Genomic DNA, 24,101 nt, shown 5'->3' on the forward strand with positions numbered 1-24,101 from the left:
ATTCATACAGTTTAGACTGTAAAGTGTTTTATTTTCATCACTTTTAACAGACATAAGACTTTTTAAAGGCATATTAAATTTCTCTTTGCAGAAGGAATATTTGTTATGCTAATTTATTTGATTCTCTATTAAAACAATAATAAACATAATTACTGCAAGTAATATAACAAAGGCAACATCTGTGTATTACTTTATCTAGAAAACATGTTAACAGTTACAGTCATCAAAGACCCTGCATATCAGCAAGCTTTGTTTAGGCAAGCTTTTTATAAAATATATAGGTTGCCTAAATAAAACATTTAACAGTACAATTTCAGTCGTACATTCTGGGTGTATTTTGTAATAATTGCAAACATTCGCATGGTCTGTAGATCATAGATAACTAAGGAAGGATTTTAAACGCTGTGGTTCTGTGATTCTGCAGTCTTGCAGCAGTCAGCATTCCTGCGGCTTCATTCTGAATGTGATGTGAGTGTTTGATTCAGCTCTTTGGTTAGCCAGCCAAAACACTTTGCGGTAATCAAGCCTCGATGTAACGATGCATGAATGAATGTCCCACCGTCAGTAGAGGAAGAACATCATGTACTTCAGAAATGTTATGAAGGTGATAATAGCCTGTTACAAACACTGCCAATGTGGTTATTAAAACTCAGAAAGCTTTCAAATATGACTTCTTTATTCATGACACGTTTATTGGGAACACGGCATTATAGATTTCATTTAATGTCACTGCTGGACAAAAACATAAAAAGGCTTAATAATTCATGCAATATATTATATATACATAGCTGTGATAATGTAAAAAAACAGTTGAATAACCAATACGTGTAACTGTCACGGAAAAGAAAGTCGTGTCAGGGGCACGTAATATGGTGGAAATACGTGACAATGTCACGCAAAACTGAGCAAAATAATGCGTGACTATTTCACGTATTTTGTGAGATCAGGTTGTCTTTGTGCTATACAGTATTTGTAATGTATTAAAACATTAAATATTAAGTTTCACTTTATTCCGATTTCATTTTTTAAAACATGATTTATATATTTTGTATATAAAGTCTCAATATTTTTTGTCCTGCAAATGGTCACGTGAAAATGTATAGACGGTTTCATTGGAAGCACGTGATACACGTCTGGATCCAAACCTTACTTTCGGTTTCGTTTTTTTAATGCTCTGACTAGTTGCTAAACTGATCTCTTGAACAAATGCCTCGTCGAAAATAACAAATGTTTTGGTTTCCAAGGTTATCTATGTGTTGTTTTTTTGCTTGTGTATAAATAAACTACGTTTAAAGAAATTTGTTGTTATTTATTCTTAGCGGACTTTACCGGAAGTTACGTGAGGATCGCGACAGCCGCTTGTTTATGTTGTTACTGCTAATGAAGAACATTCTGTAAAAAAATATAACCTTGATGCACTTGATACAAAAAATAGGTGCTTAGTAGGTTCTTCACAGCGATGCCATAGAAGAACCATTTATATAACCCTTTCTTTTATACATTTTTATAATCTGAAGAACCTTTTTTTACCTTAAATAACCTTGTTGAAGATGCTTTAAAGAACTATTTAGACAAAAAAAGGTTGGCATCGTGAAGCACCTTTTTTTTTAAGAGTGTATCTTTAATATTGACTGAGTGAGATCAAACTTTGATGCTCCATTATTAATACTTTAGCCTGGATTAGTGTCACAATTATGCATTTTGCAGACAAGTTTATCCAAAGCAACTAACTTTTATAACTACATGCATCAGCTAGCACTATGTTCTACCAGTTGATCTACAGAAAAGCATCACTAACTTGAATGTCATATAAAATCAGAGGTGAGGCAAACCTGTATCCAGAAAGACTTTAGAGCCTCAGTAAAGGCTGGACCAATGCTTACTTTCAAGGATCTAAATATGGCAGATTCTTTAACCCAAAGGAACTTACAGATACACATTTTATTGTGTTCTGTGGGATTCGAACCCAAGACCTTTCTGCTTTTGAGAGAAAGAGAGACATGGTTCTCATACAGAAGGCATGTGGTGACATCATTTGGTGGTTTTGATAACTAACAATTCTGACAACAGAAAAATAAAACATCCGTGATTTTAGCTGTGGGTAATGAAAACCGGCACATTACAGTGAAGTGGGCGAGCTGTTCAGTCATTTCACTAAGGGCTGTGAATGTTAGAAAGGTAAGTGTCATAAGTGTGGAGTTAAAAATGGTGACAAGAACTGTAATCACCTGCCACCTGCTGCGTCTCCTTTTATATTTTATTTCACAGAATTTCATAATTCATTCCACCTACACCACAATTCTTCATATGAACCTACACAGAACAGTTTGGCCAAAAATAAAATAACACCTTGCTTGTAACTTATTCTTGTTTTGCAAAAATAACGTTTAGCAAAATATGCAAGGGTAAAGCCACAAAAACATTTTCTAGAGAAAGCCAATGATTCCATATGATACTAATTAAATATAAAGTATTAATCTGTATAAGCTAAGGATTTCACAGGCTGGTCTAATATGAGATTTGAAGCATTAAAGTTTGATTTCAATCATTGATTTTACACTGATTCCAATGGTTATCAAGACTTTTCTCAGTAATGCTGAATTTACACCAAACGCGTTTTGGGCGTCAAAATCGCGTCTACCGCGCCTAGTTTGCCGCTTGAACACTTTGAATCCATTCGCGCGTGTAGAGCGGAGTAGACGCGCGGAAAAAGCAAGCATTTGACGCGCGTCCGAGGCAAAATCCGCTTCTTGTGGGAGGGGCAACAGCTGTGCGAGTGTCTGTTTGCAAGATGACTGATGTTGATTGTGCATTTATCAAGAGAGTTACCAGTTTGTATTGGGTAACCTTACTATAGGGGGAAAATAAACAGCGCGGGTCGATAAACGTCACGTGACTCAAAAGTGAAGTGTGAATTACAACTTACCAGGTTGCCCAAAGTCCTTACTGACACTCTTCCAAGCGAGGTCCTTTTTATTCTTGTCTCCTAATAGAAATAACAACTTGTGTCATATAGCTCCGAGTGACTGCTTGAGTGAGTGACTCCGGGCGGGGCTGCCACCACAGCAGCAGGCAGGCTCCTGATTGGTTAACACGGCGCGAAATTCCGCCAATGTTCAAATTTTTCAACTCGGGCGTCAGCCGCAAATTCGCATGAAACGCAAAATGCACAATAGCACCATTCGCGCGTACCGCGCACAACGCTCAATTCGCGCTTCACGCCTCTACCGCGGTTGGTGTAAACGTACCATTAGTATTAAAGATATCAAGGTTATTTTTCCCCGAATATTCTGATTGGCCAGTAGCAACATTTGCAGGTTTGTTATTCCCATGTAACAACTGCTCAAAACTAATAACACATGGGGCCTTATTTTAACGATCTAAACGCATTGTCTTATGGTGCGTTTACACCAACCGCGGTAGAGGCGTGAAGCGCGAGTGATTTCAATGTTAAGTCAATGTGCAGATGCGTTGACGCGCGTCAGGAGGTCCCGCTGCGCGGAAGAGGCGTTCGGCGCGGAGCGGAAGACGCGTTTCCGCCTCATTCGCGCGTGAACCTCGCGCGGAAGGCGCGAATTGAGCATTGTGTGCGGTACGCGCGAATGGTGCTATTGTGCATTTTGCGTTTCACGCGAATTTGCGGCTGACGCCGAGTTGAAAAATTTGAACTTTGGCGGAATTTCGCGCCGCGTTAACCAATCAGGAGCCTGCCTGCTGCTGTGGTGGCAGCCCCGCCCGGAGTCACTCACTCAAACAGTCACTCGGAGCTATATGACACAAGTTGTTATTTCTATTAGGAGACAGAATAAAAAGGACCCAGCTTGGAAGAGTGTCAGTAAGGACATTGGGCAACCTGGTAAGTTGTAATACACACTTCACTTTTGAGTCACGTGACGTTTATCGACCCGTGCCGTTTATTTTCCCCCTATAGTAAGGTTGCCCGATACAAACTGGTAACTCTCTTGATAAATACACAAGTAACAACAGTCATCTTGCAAACAGACACTCGCAGAGCAGTTGCCCCTCCCACAAGAAGCGGATTTTGCCTCGGACGCGCGTCAAATGCTTGCTTTTTCCGCGCGTCTACTCCGCTCTACACGCGCAAATGCATACAAAGTGTTCAAGCGATAAACTAGGCGCGGTAGACGCGATTTTGACGCCCAAAACGCGTTTGGTGTAAACCCTGCATAATGGTGCATTTACACCAACCGCAGTAGAGGCGTGAAGCGCGAGTGATTTCAATGTTAAGTCAATGTGCAGACGCGTTGACGCGCGTCAGGAGGTCCCGCGGCGCGGAAGAGGCGTTCGGCGCAGAGCGGAAGACGCGTTTCCGCCTCATTCGCGCGGGAAGCTTGCGCGAAAGGCGCGAATTGAGCGTTGTGCGCGGTACGCGCGAATGATGCTTTTGTGCATTTTGCGGTTCACGCGAATTTGCGGCTGACGCCCAAGTTGAAAAATTTGAACTTTGGCGGAATTTCGCGCCGCGTTAACCAATCAGGAGCCTGCCTGCTGCTGTGGTGGCAGCCCCGCCCGGAGTCACTCACTCAAGCAGTCACTCGAAGTTATATGACACACGTTGTTATTTCTATAGAGGAGACAGGAATAAAAAGGACCTCGCTTGGAAGAGTGTCAGTAAGGACTTTGGGCAACCTGGTAAGTTGTAATACACACTTCACTTTTGAGTCACGTGACGTTTATCGACCCGCGACATTTATTTTCCCCCTATAGTAAGGTTGCCCAATACAAACTGGTAACTCTCTTGATAAATACACAAGTAACAACAGTCATCTTGCAAACAGACACTCGCAGAGCAGTTGCCCCTCCCACAAGAAGCGGATTTTGCCTCGGACGCGCGTCAAATGCTTGCTTTTTCCGCGCGTCTACTCCGCTCTACACGCGCGAATGCATACAAAGTGTTCAAGCGACAAACTAGGCGCGGTAGACGCGATTTTGACGCCCAAAACGCGTTTGGTGTAAACCCTGCATAATGGTGCATTTACACCAACCGCGGTAGAGGCGTGAAGCGCGAGTGATTTCAATGTTAAGTCAATGTGCAGACGCGTTGACGCGCGTCAGGAGGTCCCGCGGCGCGGAAGAGGCGTTCGGCGCGGAGCGGAAGACGCGTTTCCGCCTCATTCGCGCGGGAAGCTTGCGCGAAAGGCGCAAATTGAGCGTTGTGCGCGGTACGCGCGAATGATGCTTTTGTGCATTTTGCGGTTCACGCGAATTTGCGACTGACGCCCAAGTTGAAAAATTTGAACTTTGGCGGAATTTCGCGCCGCGTTAACCAATCAGGAGCCTGCCTGCTGCTGTGGTGGCAGCCCCGCCCGGAGTCACTCACTCAAGCAGTCACTCGAAGCTATATGACACAAGTTGTTATTTCTATAGAGGAGACAGGAATAAAAAGGACCTCGCTTGGAAGAGTGTCAGTAAGGACTTTGGGCAACCTGGTAAGTTGTAATACACACTTCACTTTTGAGTCACGTGACGTTTATCGACCCGCGACATTTATTTTCCCCCTATAGTAAGGTTACCCAATACAAACTGGTAACTCTCTTGATAAATGCACAAGTAACATCAGTCATCTGGCAAACAGACACTCGCACAGCAGTTGCCCCTCCCACTAGAAGCGGATTTTGCTTCGGACGCGCGTCAAATGCTTGCTTTTTCCGCGCGTCTACTCCGCTCTACACGCACGAATGCGTTCAAAGTGTTCAAGCGGCAAACTAGACCCCTGCATCAAGCGCACAGCGCAACGTCTAAATGGGCATGTCCGATGCCACTTTTGCTAATTTAACGACGGAAAAATTATTTGTGTAAACTAAGCGGAGGAAGAAGACCCCCAGTTTAAGAATAATGTTTAAAAAAAATTATTTTCAATTTTATTGAAATTTTAATTTTTTGGATTAAAACCTTTAAAAGCCGTTTTCTTTTAGTCATGGAAGTAAAAATATAGCAGGCTTTTAATTGCTTTAAAAGTATTGATATCCTACATAATCATTGTAATGTCATCAAATAATTTGCAAATATGCAAGAAAAGGTTATAAAATACAAACAAGAGATAAAGAATTTACAAACGTGCAGAGAGCCGAAGTGTTTCAGCACTAGAAAAGAGCCATGGGATTTTTAAAGCATTACTTAAAATGTTTCTCATCTCATCATATCCACAGGTACAGTGTCATCATATAAATCCGTAAGGTAGCATTTAAAAAACATTTTAAAATAGATGCATTTGTTAAAAGCAAAGCATTTATTTACTTACCAGACTACAAGTGAAGCAGCTCTTTACGCCTTCTAACGTCTCATAATCGGTCCTCATTTATGTTCAAGAGACTCAATAATAATCTTTTACATTTCAATCTTTTAATCTTTCAAATTTAAAAGCGTTCCATGTGTGTGACCCGCGTTGTCGTCCCGTTTAAAGGCGCATATTACTAATGCGCTCTTTAAATAACAAAAAAACATATTGCACCTATTTTAGTTGCCTTAAAATAGCAACACGCCAACAATGCACCTGAACACACCTCGTTTTCAAACCAGAATGTCCATGGGTGCAAAAATAAGAGCAAATGCATTTGCTATTTAAACAATGTGGCGCTAAACGTTAAAATGATAATTGCGCCAAAAAGACACTTGCGTCGCGCATTGCGCTGCATTGAGCCGGGTGTATGATAGAGCCTATGGTGACTGAGATGCTACAAATATTTTTTAATAACTTTAATAATCTTTTAATAACATATATGACTTTATATTTAACCCAGTGGCTTGTTCATGACATTTGAACGTCTTTGTCTTAAAATAAAATCTTAAAATAAATTATTTCAATCTTTAAATATTTCAAATCAATAATTAATGTTCCTTATCTTACTTATGAGGTAAACAGTCGTGTAATAAGAGGGAAAATGTACAGGCAGCAGGTTGTTATTGTGAAATAAGCCCCTTTAGTGTGATACAAGACACCCGGTCACAGTGTTGGGGCTTATTTCTGCGATAACAACCTGCTACCTGTACATTTTCCCTCTTATTACACGACTATTTACCTCATACACCTATACATTATCCCTTACATTTTCTCCAAACCCACTGCACTTTGCAGGTTCAAATATGGGAGCGCTGAAGCCTTACTGTATGTACAGTACATTATATGATATACATTTTTATAGGGTATATATTGAGTTTAGATTTTAAACAAATATTAGAAAAGGGTTTTCATAATAGCAAAAAAGCTCCATATGTTCAAAAAACTGTACCTACTTTAATTTTTTTGTAGTCAAGAGTTTAAGCTGCAATATGTGCCTTTACTGTAATTAAAAAAAGACAGCGCTGGCTAATTTTCACTGGAATAAAAAGCTTACGGTCTCCTCTGCGTACTTAAAGGAAACACCACCGTTTTTCAATATTTTACTATGTTCTTACCTCAACTTTTAATGCATACATACTTTTAATTAATACATACTCATCTTTTTTCAATCCGTACACTTAATCTTTGTACAGCGCGTGTTATGTGTTAGCATTTAGCCTAGCCCCATTCATTCCTTAGGATCCAAACAGGGATGAATTTGAAGCCACCAAACACTTCCATGTTTTCCCGATTTAAAGACTGTTACATGAGTAGTTCGACGAGTAAGTATGTTGACACAAAATAAAACGTGGTGATTTTTTTAAGCGGTTAAAAAATGAGAACTACATTGTATGGCGGAAAAACACTTAGTTTGCAGCACTTCGACCTCGGTACGCAGTAACTCTTGACTACTAACCCTCTCGCTCAAACTTCCATCAATGTCACTGTGCCCGAGGTCAAACCATACTTACTCGTGTAACTACTCATGCAAAAAACATGGAAGTGTTTGGTGGCTTCTAAATTCATCCCTGTTTGGATCCTAATGAATGAATGGGGCTAGGCTAAATGCTAACACATTCACAAAGTGCTGTACAAAGATTAAGTGTGCGGATTGAAAAAAGATAGGGATGTATTCTTTTGTCTAAGTTGAGGTAAGAACATAGAAAATATTTAAAAAATGGTAATGTTTTCCTTTAATGTATAGGAACTTTTCAATGTATACTTCATAAGTTACTCTTGTATTTGTTTATTTGCATCACACACATCAATAATTCGCATTGTGACTTTGAAAGCCAAGCTTAACTTACAAAAACCCTCACAAAAGGCAGGAGCTAACTGATCCAGACTGCTCTGCTTTTCAAAGCTGTTGCCATTTTGTTGAAAAATCTAACGCACACATATTGAGGGAGATAAACCTTGTCAATATTTAATAGAGATCATCAAATCTGAATCGACCATATAAGTGCTCCTGACAAAAGCATCAAAAATGTCTCTATCATAAGCTGTTTCTCTTATGCGAAACCATTAATGTCGTCTACTCCATCAAACCGCCTGTGGTTAGACAGTTATACATCATTTGTTGTAATATTTCCGACTAGATTACGGTCCAGAGAGCTCCTCATGCATAAACAATAAGATTATAAAATTTTGGGATTATTACAGTAACAAAGCACGAATCAGGGTGCAGGCTTGGCAGGAGCTCAGCTTTCCAAAAACACTTTTTGTTTCTCAGAGATGCCCCAAAGACCTTCAGTTATAAAAATATTAAAAGCGCCTGCAGTGTTATGAGCAGTTTGCACTACTTTATGTATTGAGCCATCTTCTTGGCAGTCCGGTGTATATAAATAATAATGATTCGTAAAGCAAAATTGGGAAATGGCTGTATGGCTAAAAGTTGTGGTTTATGTTATAATAGTGACGCAATCACATTTTAAGACCGCATTCAACGGATGCCTTTGTCTTTCAGATGGGACATACACCAAGGTTAATGCTTTGAAGAGGTCTTGGGAAACAGATTTTCTTGCTCTTCTAATTTTCTCATCGTTTCTCACTGAATGCTCACGAAGATCCGTCATTATCCACCGCAATCTCTTTGACAAAATCCTCATCTCATTAGTCGGGCACAGTGTGGGCTCCCGCTTTGGGGCAGATTAACAAACCTGACACACAGTAATTAAAACGGAGACACGGGCATTAATTCGCTAATCTGGGTTTGATGCGAGCATTTCTAATTTCTGTGGAGACCCTGAGCGTGTGCTTGTTTATAGATGAGCCCTGAGTGAATATCTATTTTATCCTCAGATCTGTGAGGAATAAAGGGTCTCTCAACTTCATAGATCTCCAGTTTCTCTGAAGCTTCACGCTGTGACACACAGTGCAGAGTGCAGAAAACAGTCCGCCTATATGGCAAAGTCACTCCAACAAGCACTGTTACATTTATAGAAATGTGCAAATGATGTGGTAGCTGATCTAATGTATGATTTAGCTGTGTGACGAATATGTGAAAGTAGAAACCCATAGAGGTTTATAGTGCAAACATTGGGAAAAACGATGCAGAATAGTATTGCAAAAATATTTTTGCTGGTACTAAATGTGTTAAGTTACATTTATTTATATTTAATTATTACTGTTTTGATCATTTTATAGCAAATTAAACGTATCTTTCTGTTATATATCATTCCCTCAACATTAATGTATCTCTTCAAGTAGTGTAGAGAAACTGCATAATTCTAAAAATATGATATGAATATGATGCTTGCAGTATTTTAATACCATCATGATCACATCCTGACCTCCACTTATTATTTAATATTTGTAATATCCTCTAGATGACAATGTATGATATTTAAAAAAATAAGGTTCAGCATTTGGGCATTGAACCGTAAAATGCTTTGAATGTTTTATTTTGAACCCCAAATCAAATTATTTATATACTTATATATATAAACCTTTAATAAAACTAAATATATTTATATTTATACAACTAAAGATTACACCATGATCCAGATGGAACAAACCTCTTATGAATACTACAGACAACCCAACATATGAGATGTTCCCTCACTGTAAAAAAAAAGATTTGTTGGTTCAACTTAAAAAAGTAAGTTACCTGATTGCATTAAGATTTTGAGTTAATTGAACTTAAAAATATTAGTTGACTCAAAAAAGTTGTGTAATTTTTTTTGTCAACTATTATTAAATAAAAAAATTGTAAAAAAATTCTGTAGAAATTACAGTATTAGTGGGTATTACTGGCAACCAGTGCTGGGTGAAACTAGTTACTAAGTAATTAGTTACTGTAATTTAATTCGTTTTCCCTTGAAAAAGTAAAGTAAGGGATTACTCTTTCTTGTAATCTAATTATAGTTACTTCTGATGTAACTAAATACTGTGTATGGACTGTAAAACAATTATACTATAGTGGATTTAATATGGTTTTAGTTTACAATTCTCACTATTAACTGTGATTATTAGCATTAATATTAATGAGATGTTGGCTGTTTATTAATACTTAATCGCACATATTAATGCCTGATGCTGCAAAACCTTATTCTCCGTCCTTAACCCTCCCCATTTCTACCAATACTTAAAATTAACAACTTCTTTAGTATTAATAAGAGTAATTGGAGTATATTGAGGCAAAAGTAGTTAAACGTTAGATAATAGAGAGAATTGGACCCTAAAGTGGGACTAGAATAATTGATGTACTTTTATATATTATTTCTAGAGTTGGGTCCAAGTCCACCTTTGTCGAGTACGAGTCAAGACCAAGTCCTTAAACATCAAGTCCGAGTCCAAGTCCGAGTCCTTAAAGGCCGAGTCCAAGTCGAGTCCGCCCGAGTCCAGAAAGTAATTAAATTGAAAAAATATACAAAATTTGTATTGTAAATTGTTACTTTCTATTGATACTTTAACCTTTTAACCCATTAAACCAATGGCAATATAAAAATGTAATAAAAATACCTCTATTGCATCTTGTCATTGCCATTGAACATTTTTATTTTATGTCAACTAGTTTCCTATCAAAAATTATTTCAAAGAAAAGAAAGGGATATAGAGGTATCTTCTTTTTACCAGATGTCTTGCAAATAAAATTTCTGCGATTTTCGTAAGCAAAACAAATTATTGCTGACTTTGAGGACATCTCTCTCTCTCTGATAACTACATCAGTTTTCGCTGTGGGCGGCCTTACAATCAACCACCTTCTTTCTGTTCAGTGCAGTATATATCACTGTAGTTCATTTATACAGTAGTGTAATTGAAGAGTGTCCAAAAACAGAAAAATACTACTAAACATTAAAGTACTCCAGCTTAGTAATTGTAAAAAATAATGAGTTTTTTTGGTGTCATTCATTCATTAGGTGTCATTTGTTTCAATAGCATAACGTATTTGCTATTTAGAGTGCTACCTTATATTATTATATTAATATTTTTTTAAAATTATAGTTGTTTTTTTGTGGAGGGGTGAGCTACCTTCCTGTTTTTGCCATGTGGACAATTTCTTTTCTGATCTGACCTTTTAAAAGCTTTTTGCTGTAGGGAGTCCAAGCTTAATATACTGCCGTTGTTTTTCACCGCAGTGTTTTTAAGGAAAAAAGGTTATCTGCTTATAAGACAGAAACAGACTGAAAGTAAACACAAGAGCTCTTAGTGCAATGCTGGCAAACTCTAACTAGATCTTCAAAATATTATTTGAAGTGGAAGCTCGTTGTAAAGAAAGGAACTATAAAAAGATCCCATCTGTATGAAAGAAATAAGTGGCAAGATATTAAAAACATTTTGTTCCTTCGATATAAAAAGACAAATATGTTGCAAGATGATAAGAAAGATGGGAAAAAATCTGAGTATATGTTGTATTGTGCTGCTTTGAATAGAAATATTGTTACCCCAAGTACATATTTGTACCTAAAGGGTACATATTAGAACTTTTCAAAAGTGTACCAGTGGTAGCTTTCATTTTCTGCCAGTGAGCAGAGAGCGGATATCATAAGCATAAGCACCCAAGTAATAAAACAAAGCACTAGATATAGCAGTTATTGTAGGACAGATATTTGCATTAAACACCAGTAAGTGAGGTATGACCCAGCTTTGCCTGAAGAGGCCCTCTGAGTATTTGGGAGCGTTGAAGTGATGAAGCACTTACAGATCGGCCTGATGCGGCAGAGAGGTAGAAAATAAATACTTTAAATAAGAGCAGAAGACCGGGGAGTGATTCATAAAATATAATTGAAGTCCTGACAGCATCAATGCACCAGGATACTTTCAGTAGTCACGTCATGAAGAACAGTACAGCGTTCAGACTATATTCAGATGGCATATAGAGCAGTGAGTATCAGCTGGTGGGTCAGACAATAAGAGAAACTATGATGAAAGACAATTATATATATACACATTCACAGTGAACATTCACAGTGCTGGAGGAAAATGTAAGTGAACCCATAGACTAATTACTTTAATGAAAGCTAATTTGTGTCAGAAGCTGGCAAACTGAAGTCAAATTAATAAAACGAGTTTAAAGGTGTGGTTAAGTGCAACTTTAATTGATTAAAAGACACTCAAACATTTTAAGATTGCTGTCCATAAGAAGCATCAGCTTTTATGAACCGTGCCTCTCTAAAGATATCTGATCAAGAGTTGCTGCACTCCATAAGGCTGAAAAGGGATACAAAACAATCTTGAACTGTTTAGACAAATTGTCTATACATGGAGACAGTTTTAATACTGTAGCTACCCTTCCTAGAAGTGGGCGCACAGCCAAGATGACTCCTTAGGCACAACACAGAATACTCAATGAAGTAAGGCTTAAAGTAAGGCTTAAAGTCATCATTGGAACTGGTACACATCTCTGTTCATGAGTCTACCATACGTAAGTCTTTGAACAGGCACAGTGTATATGGCAGAACACCACAGAGGAACCCGCTGGTCTCCCCAAAAACATTGCTGTGAGACTAAAGTTTGCAAAAGAGCATCTTGGCAAACCCCAGTGCTACTGGGAAAATATTTTATGGACTGATGAAACAAAAGTTGAATTGTTCAGGAAAAATACTAGAGCGCAAAAAGGGCTCAGCTTACCAACAGTAAGCATCATCCCAACAGTGAAGTATGGTAGGGAACATCATGATTTGCACATGCTTTGCCGCTTCAGGGGCTGGACCACTTGCCATAATTGAGGAAAAAAATGAATTCCCAAGTATAATGTCAGGGTGGCTGTCCATCAGTTGAAGCTCGGATAGAAGTTGGTTGATGCAGCAGGACAATGACCTTAAGCATCGAAGTAAATCCATCACAGACTGGCCTAAGAAAAACAAAGTGCACCATTTGGAGTGGCCTAGAGACAAAGCCCAGAACCTCATAGAAAGCCTTAACCCCATAGAAAAGACCTCAAGAGAGCGGTTCACACCTGAAATCCTACAAATGAGTTAAAGTGGTTTTGTAAAGGGAAACTGGCAAAAAAATCCTTCTGAATGAGGTGCATGTCTGATTTAGAACTACTAAAGAACCAAATATTAGAGATGCTCTGATCGATCGGCCACCGATCAGTAATGGTATTAAATGACTCGATAGGTACTCGCTAAATCTGCCGATCTCGTGAACCGATCTTTCTGTTTACTTGTGTCATCATAGGGATCCTGAATGCTGCTGCAATTAGAGACAATTTTTACATAGCGCGAGCATTTTTATAACCTGTTGCTCATGTGCGATGTGCAGATTTGGATTTCTCATAAGGACGCGCTCCGGTCAACAGCGCGGCGCGTCTTCACATCCCCATCAAATAGCGTATACAACACATTTCTATCGCGGACAACTGCATCCTCACGCCATAACTTTATTATTTGCATGCGTTTTAAAGTTTTGAGCAATTAAACTTTCATTTTCCTCACAGCTGCTCTTGTCCGCATATACCCGTCTCGCACACAAAGCTGCCTGTCGTCAGTTCACGTGAACGGAGCGATCTCTCTCACGTCTTAAAGCTACAGTAACCTAATTCATCTATTAATAAAATAACTCTCTGCTCTCTACTAAACTGTTGTACTTCATACGAATGCATGTATATTTAATTCATACAGTAAAGACTGTGAAGTGTTTAATTTTCATTACTTTTAAGAGACATAAAGCTTTTTAAAGAGAAATGTAATATCTCTTTGCAAAGGAAATATTTGTTGTAAGTAATATAACAAAGGCAACATCTGTGGTATTACTTAATCTAGAAAAAATTTGTAACAGTTACAGTCATCAAAGACCTTGCATATATCAGCTTAAAAAAATAAAATCGGTATCGGCATTGCTATCGGCTGATCACAAAGATAACAAAACAGTATCGGCTGCAAAAATCCTGATCGAAGCATCCCTACTAAATATATGTATATGTGTAACGAAAAGGGACTCGGAGGAGTGGTAGAATCCATATGCAGAGGTTTATTGAGTCACACACAGTATAAACATTGGGAAAGGCAGAGAATCGTGGACGATAAGGCAGGCAGTGGATCGATAACAAATAAGCAGTCTGTATATCAAACAAGTCCAAATCACAATCCAAGAGAACAAGGTCAAAAACAGGCAGTAATCATACACGTAGCAAACAATGAGGGCAATGACAAAAACGCTTGGTAGAGACAGTGGTGAGCTGGCAATACTTCGCGCGATCATAGGCTGAATCCCAAACCGCCTACTTCCATACTATATAGTATGCAAAAAGCGCTACTTTGCGTACTATATAGTATGGAAGTAGGCGGTTTGGGATTCAGCCACAGTCTCAAACGGGGGCTTAAGACAGTGAAATACAGGAAGTATGGAGAGAGTAAGAGCACATTCAATATTCTGGCGATGGCGCCCTCTGGGCGTTGGATGAATGAGTGGCGGGTGTTACAATATGTATATGTATATTGTATGTAAAAGCCTCCCAGAGTATATTAAGTACAGATTAATTTGCAAGACTTTATCTTGTTTGTATTCAGCACAGTGAGTTTTGCCTGGTGAATCATTCGCAGCTTAAAGCCAACCTAGTTATGAGAAAGCAAAACTAGTGGAGAACTACTGATGTAAAGGACAAAACCTGCCAACTCACTCATTTCCGTCTATGCAATTTAATGGACACTTTCTGATTACCACAAAAAATGCTGAATGGAAACAGCAAGACGGTAATAAATGCGTATTAAAGCACCTACAGTTTTTGTACTTTATGAGAAACAATGTACATAAACTGGGACGAAGCAAAACACATTTACAAATGACCAACAAATAAATTAATAAATGGGCATCAAAAAAGTAATGATATGGCTGTATACTTTGTTCAGATAAGACACGCAGAGCCTGAAATTAAAGATTTTCTACAGTCCCTCAAACTGTTTGCTTGTACTCTTCTGATATACCCCGTAAATTGAGCGGGAAGACAAGCAGAAATTATATATGTAACAGGGAACTCGTCCTTCATGATGAGGAGAAGGATTCATCTCACTTCACATGCAAATGATGGATGAGGTCGTCTCAATGATACTTTCCCCTTACACAAGAAAAAATAAGCCAATCCTGGAAGTCAATGAATTTACAAAGACATCACTGCAAGAACAAACTTAAAAATACGCTGAATCAACAGCAAAAAAAATCCTGTATGTATGATTCACAATTATAGTTGCTTTCAGTCAAATCAAATGAATGACAACGTTGAATCTGGATGTCTATAGAAGTTTATTATTGCAGTTAATTATGCATATATTACATTTTTATTATCAACATAATAGTTAATTATAGTAATAATTGGATTTTTGCAGTTGCTGAGGTGTGAAGTGAAGCCTCAAGCCAACAGCTGAATCATCCGTGAACATTATAATTCAGATAAGATCAAACTAAAGTTACACACCTAAAGTCCTGTGATGGTCATGCTTAGTAAAGCATACTCTCATAGCATGGGAACTTTAAAGTCCTATTTTAAAGATAAAACTGTGCCAGTGAACTGGTGGTAGTAACACACTCAAAACAACACCAGGGCGTGTATTATTTATATTAACAGCAACATGAATCTACAATAGATACAGTCAAGACTGTCACGAATTCGGTTTGGTCGATTGTTTTGCTTTGGGTTTTGTGTTGTGTCGTGTCGCGTGTTACTAGTACATTTAGAGTCTAGTTACCCAGTCAAGTTGTAGTGTAATCTGTCTAGTGTTTCATGTTTCGTGTTTCATACCCCCTCGTGGGTTCTTGTTTTTGTGTCGAATAAAGTGTTTTCTGTTCTTCCCCGGCATCGTCTGCTCTTGGGTTCATTTGTCTGCCAAACCCTCACAGAATGATCCTGCCCGTTTCATCTTCCAATATGTCCCCGTTTAAAGCCTCGATTGGTTATCAGCCCCCTCTTTTTCCCTCTCAGGAACCCGATGCGGCGGTTCCGTCTGCTCTAGCTTTTGTTCAACGTTGCAAGCGCACTTGGAACAGAGCTAGGTCAGCCTTGTTATTGGCAGCGAGACGAACCAAGGCCGCGGCCGATCGTCACCGGCGACCTGCCCCTCGTTATATTTGCGGGCAGAAAGTATGGCTTTCTTCCAAGGATCTGCCTCTCCGGGAGCCTTCTCGCAAACTTGCTTCTCGGTTCCTTGGGCCATACACTATCACTAAGGTCGTTAGTCCGGTGGCGGTTAGGCTCAGATTGCCTCCTGCTCTCGGTCGGATTCACCCGGTTTTTCATGTGTCTAAGATCAAACCTGTGATTTTTTCCCACATTAACCCTGTTCCCTCTGCCCCCGCTCCCCCTGCTCCCCGACTAGTGGACGGGTCTCCTGCTTACACTGTCAGGAGATTACTAGATATGCGTCGTCGGGGCAGAGGTTTTCAATATTTAGTTGACTGGGAGGGTTATGGTCCGGATGAGAGGTGTTGGGTACCGGCCCGGGATATTCTGGACCATGGCCTGATCGAACACCTCCGTCGGCGACAAGGTCAGCCCCTTCCTGGACCGCCTTGAGGCGGTCTTTGGGAGGGGGGTACTGTCACGAATTCGGTTTGGTCGATTGTTTTGCTTTGGGTTTTGTGTTGTGTCGTGTCGCGTGTTACTAGTACATTTAGAGTCTAGTTACCCAGTCAAGTTGTAGTGTAATCTGTCTAGTGTTTCATGTTTCGTGTTTCATACCCCCTCGTGGGTTCTTGTTTTTGTGTCGAATAAAGTGTTTTCTGTTCCTCCCCGACATCGTCTGCTCTTGGGCTCATCTGTCTGCCAAACCCTCACAAAGACTTCTTTTTAGACGTCTTTTATGTCCATATAATTTACAGGTTATCATTCAAAAAGTGAGATGGTCACCCTCTTTAAACATTAAGCTGTCTACACTCAGCAACGTCTTGCAAAATCCCTCCAATAGAGTCAGCCAAGGTCAAAAGTACCTGTCTCCGCCAATTGGGGCTGGCATAGGCTCCATTTCATCTTTTAGACAGCAATCTATCTCAACACAGACCTACAGAAATCTTGTCTCCTCCCAGCCAGATCCCAACCACGCTACCTGAATTATATAACATCTAACTATTTCTGAACGAACATCACCGTCCAACATTATCAATAGCACATAATCCCAAACCAGTTCAGAACCCTGGACATGTTTCTCTTTCCTGGTTCATACTGAAGTAAATGTCAGCCGTACACACAAAGCTTTTCATGTAATATGCGATTTGAAGTATGTAGACATTTCATTCAACAAAGTTCTTTGATGTTTAGTCCTTTAAAAGCACCTGCATAAATTGTCCTTACCTGCCAAAATATGCTGTCTATTGTGTTTCCAAGGAAACCTTCCCGTGTTTCAGAGGAGAGGAGCTTTGGTCCGAGTATCGTCATGAACTCATCAAAGTCCACTTGTCCGTCACCTGCAAAACAAATTAAAGTCAGAATCTTACTGACAAGTCACCGGAGGTGTTTAAAATGAAAGACCCCTTGAAGTGCCTTGCATTGACAAAATTTCTACAGAAACAGGAAGCTAGGGCGGGGCATCTTATGTGGCACTTCCGCCTTTTATAATAGCTTATATAAGCTGTGTCTCAATTCAAAGTTTGCAAACTTCTAATGACACCTCAGAAGGCGAGCACTTGGTTTTTAAAGGTCGCAGCCTCTAGTCTGAAGTACACAAAGAGAACAGAAATGAGACAGTCTAGCCTTCGAAGGATCCTTAATTTACGTCAGCGGGACACAGCAGAGACAATTTTTATTTAAGAAAACACTAACAGTATATCAAATTAATCAACCGTAGAAATATACACAACATACACAGAATAATATTAATACAAAACATAACTTAGTGACAGTGACAAAATAAAATTCTGCTAAATACACACATTTATTTAACAAAGGTTTAAATGTTTATTTTAAAGATAACCTATTTCATTGCTAAAAACAATGTTATTTTGTGCATTTGGTATAATACAATGTGTTTGCGTGGTTTATAGCTAAAAAACACATTATTTTACACATACGTACATTTTTGTAGCTCCTGATATATTACTTTCCTCAAATGAACTGATTTTGTACAAAACTCATCGATCTGATAAGTGCTGTGTCCAGAGGTGGGTAGAGTACCCAAAATCTGTACTCAAGTAAAAGTACAAGTACTTATACAAAAATTTACTCAAGTAAAAGTAAACGTAACAATCTAATTATTTACTTGAGTAAGAGTAAAAAAGTATTAGATGAAAAAACTACTCAAGTATTTAGTTACTCGTTACTTCCAATCTGATTGAAAAGAAGCGTAAAATCCCTGAATTTCAGACTGCTTGGAGGGCTTTCACAAACCTCTCCTTAAAAGTCTCATTGTTCTGCTTATATACTACTACCTAGGTTAAAGTAAAGCAGTCTATCTCAGTCCTCCAACACCACATAACGTGTCATTAAAAAAAATCTTAAACAAACACTGACTGTTTTCTGACAGTTAACTGTGTCTTTATTTTCACGTTCACAACAAAATTTGGCTGGATCTGCCTTTAGACAAGCTTACAGTAAGCAAAAAAGAATGTGTGTGTGCTGTTTGTTATCATGTTTTTATATGAATAGGTTATTTTCATTGTCATTAATGTGCAATTAATGAACATAAGGAGCTTGATAAAATGCTTATTTTAGAATTTCAAATGGAACTTTTCTGTTTTTGCAAATCAACTCTACATTTATTATAATATATAAAACATGTTTCTTTAAAAACATACTTTATTCTTTTATTTTTATTTTATTAATCCAGTTTTTATTCGTATGTATTTTCTACATTTAAGTAAGGTGTCCGGTTCTGTGTAGGGGAGAAATTTTTCAGATTTTTTTTTTAAGTTTTTAAATTTTTTAAAGATAATGTTTCAGACAGAGATATATTTTTGCTGTGGTCAGTAACTCACAAGTGTGGTCTATCAATACCAGGTGGAATTTTGAACAAATGTTAAATGACTAGTATAATTTCACTTTGAACATAAGTGGTGAATTGTTACTTTTTTTTAACACAACAAAACAATGTAGATTTTCGTGTTACACTTGTTTTTATTAACTATACATGACTATGACCTCTTAAATATGTAACTGCAAACATATTTTGTAATTTATCTTTGTAAAAAATAATGAAATTATATTTTCATTTTAAATTTCAGTTTTATCAAATGTTTCAAAAGCAACCAACAGTACAAACTTAAATTCAACAGTTTGAACACTATGAAAATTTAATTAAATAAAATTAGAATAATATAAATGGTACAAAAGTAAGTGTTACTTTCGTCCTGACAGGATCTCCTCACATTTAAACCAGATTTACTTTTATTTTGAAAAACTCTTGAGAAGTCAAACTTCAGGATGTGTTAGTTAGAGCACTAAATAACCTGAAGATTGATGAAACGAGAAACATAACGCTTTATAAGAAAACAATGACCGCTTTTGGAATTTACTTATGGTTGAAAACACCTTTCTGGATCTACACCCGGAAAATGGTGAGTAAATAACGCGATATTTGTCAGCTCTGTCAAGGGTTGCAAAGATGCTGTCATAGTTTGGGATGCAAATGTTATCAGTCCTCTGAGAAAATCGCTTTGTTACTTTCGTCGAGTGTTACTTTTGCCCCGGTTCTCACGTATTATATTAATGCAAGACTTAACACTATGCTATTCAATTTGTTTAGTTTTATGAGGAAATGATATGGAAATGTGCAGATGTGAACGTTTGTTGTTTGTAAGGTTAGAGTAATTTTCATTGCATGCACAAGAGCGCATATGACAAAAACAGTGCATGAAATTATATTATAAGGCACTGCACAAAGTGACACGTACCGCCGTGTTGTTTCAGGTTGGAGCTTGAATTCCTGTACGCTGAGATGTCAGTTCGTTTTGGTGCACAAAGCATACATCGCATTATGAAACTATTCTTTTTGAACTTTTGTAGTGTAAACATAGACCAAACTTGAGCCCACGCGTGATCTGCCTCCGATAGCTTGCATAGGTCATCCTCTGCTTCAGTCATCTCCTTTCATCTATGTTTCATCTACGCGCGCTAAAGGGTGATACGTAGCCACCCCTCGCAACACACGCAGCCTCTCTAACGTCTCGCGAGACTTTCGAGCAAGCCATATAAACTTAAAAAGTAAAATATATTCATTAATTATTACCATTTGAAAGTAGCGTAGTAACGCCACCGAATGTAGCGAAGTAAAAGTACAGTTTTTTCATTAGAAATGTACTTGAGTAAGAGTAAAAAGTACCCATCCTTAAATTTACTCTAAAAGTACTAGTTACCCAAAAAATGTACTCAAGTAAATGTAACGAAGTAAATGTAACTCGTTACTACCCACCTGTGTCCCTGATTGGCCAGCTAATCTGTACGTTGTGATTGGCCTGAATACCTCTGACGTCAGCCGGAAATGTGACGCTCCTTACCTTGATTGAAAGATTCGCTCACAATGCAATGCTAACAGGTGTTAACCTACAGGCTGTAAGTCCAAGTGGGAGGAGTTATGATAATGTCGGTCTTCTCTACAATCCCAGGAAGTAAACTGTTTCCTACAATCCGTGTGTTTGTTGTAGTCCAAGAGAAGAGATTTACGCTGGAGATGATAACTTGCATCATCGTTTACTTTGGGGTTTGTACCTTTTGCATATCGTTAAGGCGCGTAATGAATCTTGTGATAGTCTAGGCTGTGAAAGATCCATTTGTTCTATCCTTAGCAGCGCAGAGAAATAAGGATGCATTTTGAGGCTTCATTTATTATAGTTTACCTCACAACCTGGAATCTGATGAGCTTAAGTGCAGAATGACATCATGAAAATTGTTAATCCGCATTGACGGAAATGAGAGACTGTAAGTTTTGAATGCTTATCTGAAATATGTAAAAAAAAAAAATTTTTTTGTTAGTTTGTAGATATCCTAAAGGCTATCTGAAGGTATTTACCAAAAGCCAAAAACTTTAGTTTTGATTTCATGGGGACTTTAAAGTCTATATAATCTATACAAAGACTAACATAAATGTGTGTCAATGTGAGGTAAGGGCTGGCAGTGATGCAGTTTCAATTTAAGTGTGATGAAAATGTACTGTAATTAAATTTGAATTAGGCTGTAATAAAATTAAAGTAAGCTGTGTAGTCAAAGCTTTTGTCTTTTTGACCGCATGCACATAAAGCAAGAAAATGTTACTGCTTTATTAGTTAATTTCTACATAGACTCCTTGTACTAAAAATAAAATGTCACTGCAAATTTGCCACAAAATACGTCAGGCTTTTAGTTAAAGTTCGGCTGGTTTGGAAAAGATAAGATGAAGCAAATTGCTTTGGGAATAAAAACTCTACTGAATTCAGTGGTGTAACACTGAGACCGAAGCACTTAATGGATTCTGCGGTCGACAATCTTTTGTTTCCAGAATGTGTAGCAGTCTCCGAATAACAAATCGTACACACTCTGCATCAGACCCTTCAAAACTGTAACACTTTACATTACTTGTATTTGTTAACATTAGTAAATGCATTAGGCAACATGAACTAACAATGAATAATAGTTTTTCATCTATTATATATTTGTATTAATGTTTGTTAGTGTCAACAGGATTTGAATGATTGGATTATGAGGTCTTCAGGTTGTGATCTTTAGGTATAGGGATATGGTAGGGGTATGTAAAACAACAAAAAATGATTAAGATGATACAGTATGAAAACAATGGAAGTGGAAATATACTTTTATGTGTGAATGTGTGTGTGTATATGGGGAACTCACCATCCATGTCTAATCTCTGCATGATGATTGCCAGCTCCACTTCACTGGGCATGTGCCCTAGTGAGCGCATGGCCATGCCAAGCTCTTGCTTGGAGATGAACCCATTTCCATCCCGATCCAGGACCCTGAACGCCTCCCGGATCTCTGCCAAGACAAACAAGTGTGCAACTCAACACCTGTGAATTCTCTTATAGGACCTTTGTGAGACCTCCACATTTATTGGCTGTGCAGACATTTGCCACCTTCTTCGCTGATATCACACCGGGGATGACACATTACCACAAACATAGAGCAGTTTCTCTTCTCCAAACGTTTATCAGCCTTTCATTGTTCAGTACACTGAATTTAGGATGGAAATGGAAATCCTATAAATACCAGAATTTTCACAAACACAACAGAAGGCTATGTTGCTGACTTTTTGTTTTGATATCTGCTCTACTAGGAAAAACGCTGCTTGTGAATCTGTCTCCAACAGCAGAGATGAGCTGTTGGCTCTATCAAATGCGTATTTTATAAAGAAATATTCTGTGAAGATAAAACATAGGAATGGGGTTTTTAAATAGTGCCGGCGTATCGAGTCTCTAAAGGACTCTACAGCATGCTCGAACACAGCGGTACATTGGCTAATTTTCCAGAATACTAAAGCCACGTACAGTCAGAATCCTGGGAATTGACTACAGCTAACAGGAGCTTAAAAAGCTTTAACAACATCACTGCACTATTTTCATCTATTTAAATTAACAATTAGGACTGCGCATACACAGACCACTTATTGTGAGGACCTGCGCTTATGCATTTGGCAGACACATTTATCCAAAACAACTCACAGTCCACTACAAAATAAAAAAAAATGTACTCATGAATTTTTGCAGTGCTCTACCACTGAGCTATACAGTAGCACATTAGCTTTCATGACTTATCAACTTAACCCTCAAATGGTCCTTGTTTTCGGTTTACACTACTGGCCCTTGGGGTCTAAATGACCCCAAAATTGAAAGCATAATTGTAAGAAAAATGTAAATTTGTAATAATTCAAATAATATATAATTTTTTTGTATGTTTACTTCTCATCTATACAATGAAGCTGTGTTTTCAGAGATTTTAAGTACTTTTGTAACCATTTACCACAAAAATCCCCAACTACACCGTAGGCTTGCATGTGAAATTTAGATTTATTATAAAAAAATCACTTAAATGATTGCCAAAATTTAATTTAAATTGTTTCTGGATATTGATCTAGGTGTTAGGTGTAGAATTCCACCTTTTGCTGGTTAGAGATAAACCTAAAGGAATTACCATTTAAGAAAGAAATAGCTTTGACCAGCAGAGGGCCATAAAAAGCCATTCATTTTAATGAATAAGGGCAACTGCTCACATCACTACTTTAGTTATACATTTTGTGAATTTATTTATATATAAACATTAGAAAGAACATTACATTACATGTGTATGTATAGATAGATATAGGAAAAGTCACAAAATTTTAGATCTTTGAGATGAAGGGAACCTTTTTTTACGAATGGAATGTCGTTTGGGGTCATATAGACCCCAAAGACTGTTTGAGGGTTAAACAGTAAAGATTTCTATTTAAATGTCAGGTAGTAATCCTTTATTCAGTAAATTTCAATAATAACGTTTCTAGTGTACAAATGTCTGCAGTAAGTTGAAGAAAGATGTCCTGAAATTGGAATACTGTGCAGTGGATGAGTCAGTAGCTCATTCCCCTTGATAAAAAAGCCACTTTGTGTCTAATAGAACACTGTTAGCTTGTAAAATTTGCCACCTAATAAATCAGACAGGCCTCATCGGACAAGTTGATGTTATTCCATTCGCTTACGAGGAAGTTTTACTATGCACAAGCCCGACATCCAGCCAATAAAGCATTAAAGACATAACCAAAACTAGAAAGATCTATAGTATATTCAGTACAGAAATGTACATAATTTTCCAGGCCTTTTTAAATTTGCTCAAACCAAATCATGTCCAACCAGCATGTACCCAAACACAATAATCAGTCAAATGTGAGCTATTAAATTTTCAAAGCTGTTTATCAGCCATTATGTACTTGAA

General features: G+C 38.0%; 1 protein-coding gene across 4 annotated transcripts in view; it reads right to left on the reverse strand.

Annotated features, from left to right (window-relative positions):
• caln1 (calneuron 1) overlaps positions 1–24,101 on the reverse strand; it is an 85,533-nt gene that overhangs the window by 41,275 nt on the left and 20,157 nt on the right. For all 4 annotated transcript variants that reach the window (XM_073862700.1, XM_055196177.2, XM_073862699.1 and 1 more), the window contains 2 exons: positions 22,032–22,175; positions 17,568–17,680 (listed from right to left, as the gene is read on the reverse strand). In XM_073862700.1, the coding sequence (XP_073718801.1) occupies positions 17,568–17,680; positions 22,032–22,175 (257 nt within the window). The remainder of the gene's footprint in view (positions 1–17,567; positions 17,681–22,031; positions 22,176–24,101) is intronic.

Source organism: Misgurnus anguillicaudatus, chromosome 24, assembly GCF_027580225.2.
Source record: "Misgurnus anguillicaudatus chromosome 24, ASM2758022v2, whole genome shotgun sequence".
NCBI lineage: Eukaryota > Metazoa > Chordata > Actinopteri > Cypriniformes > Cobitidae > Misgurnus > Misgurnus anguillicaudatus.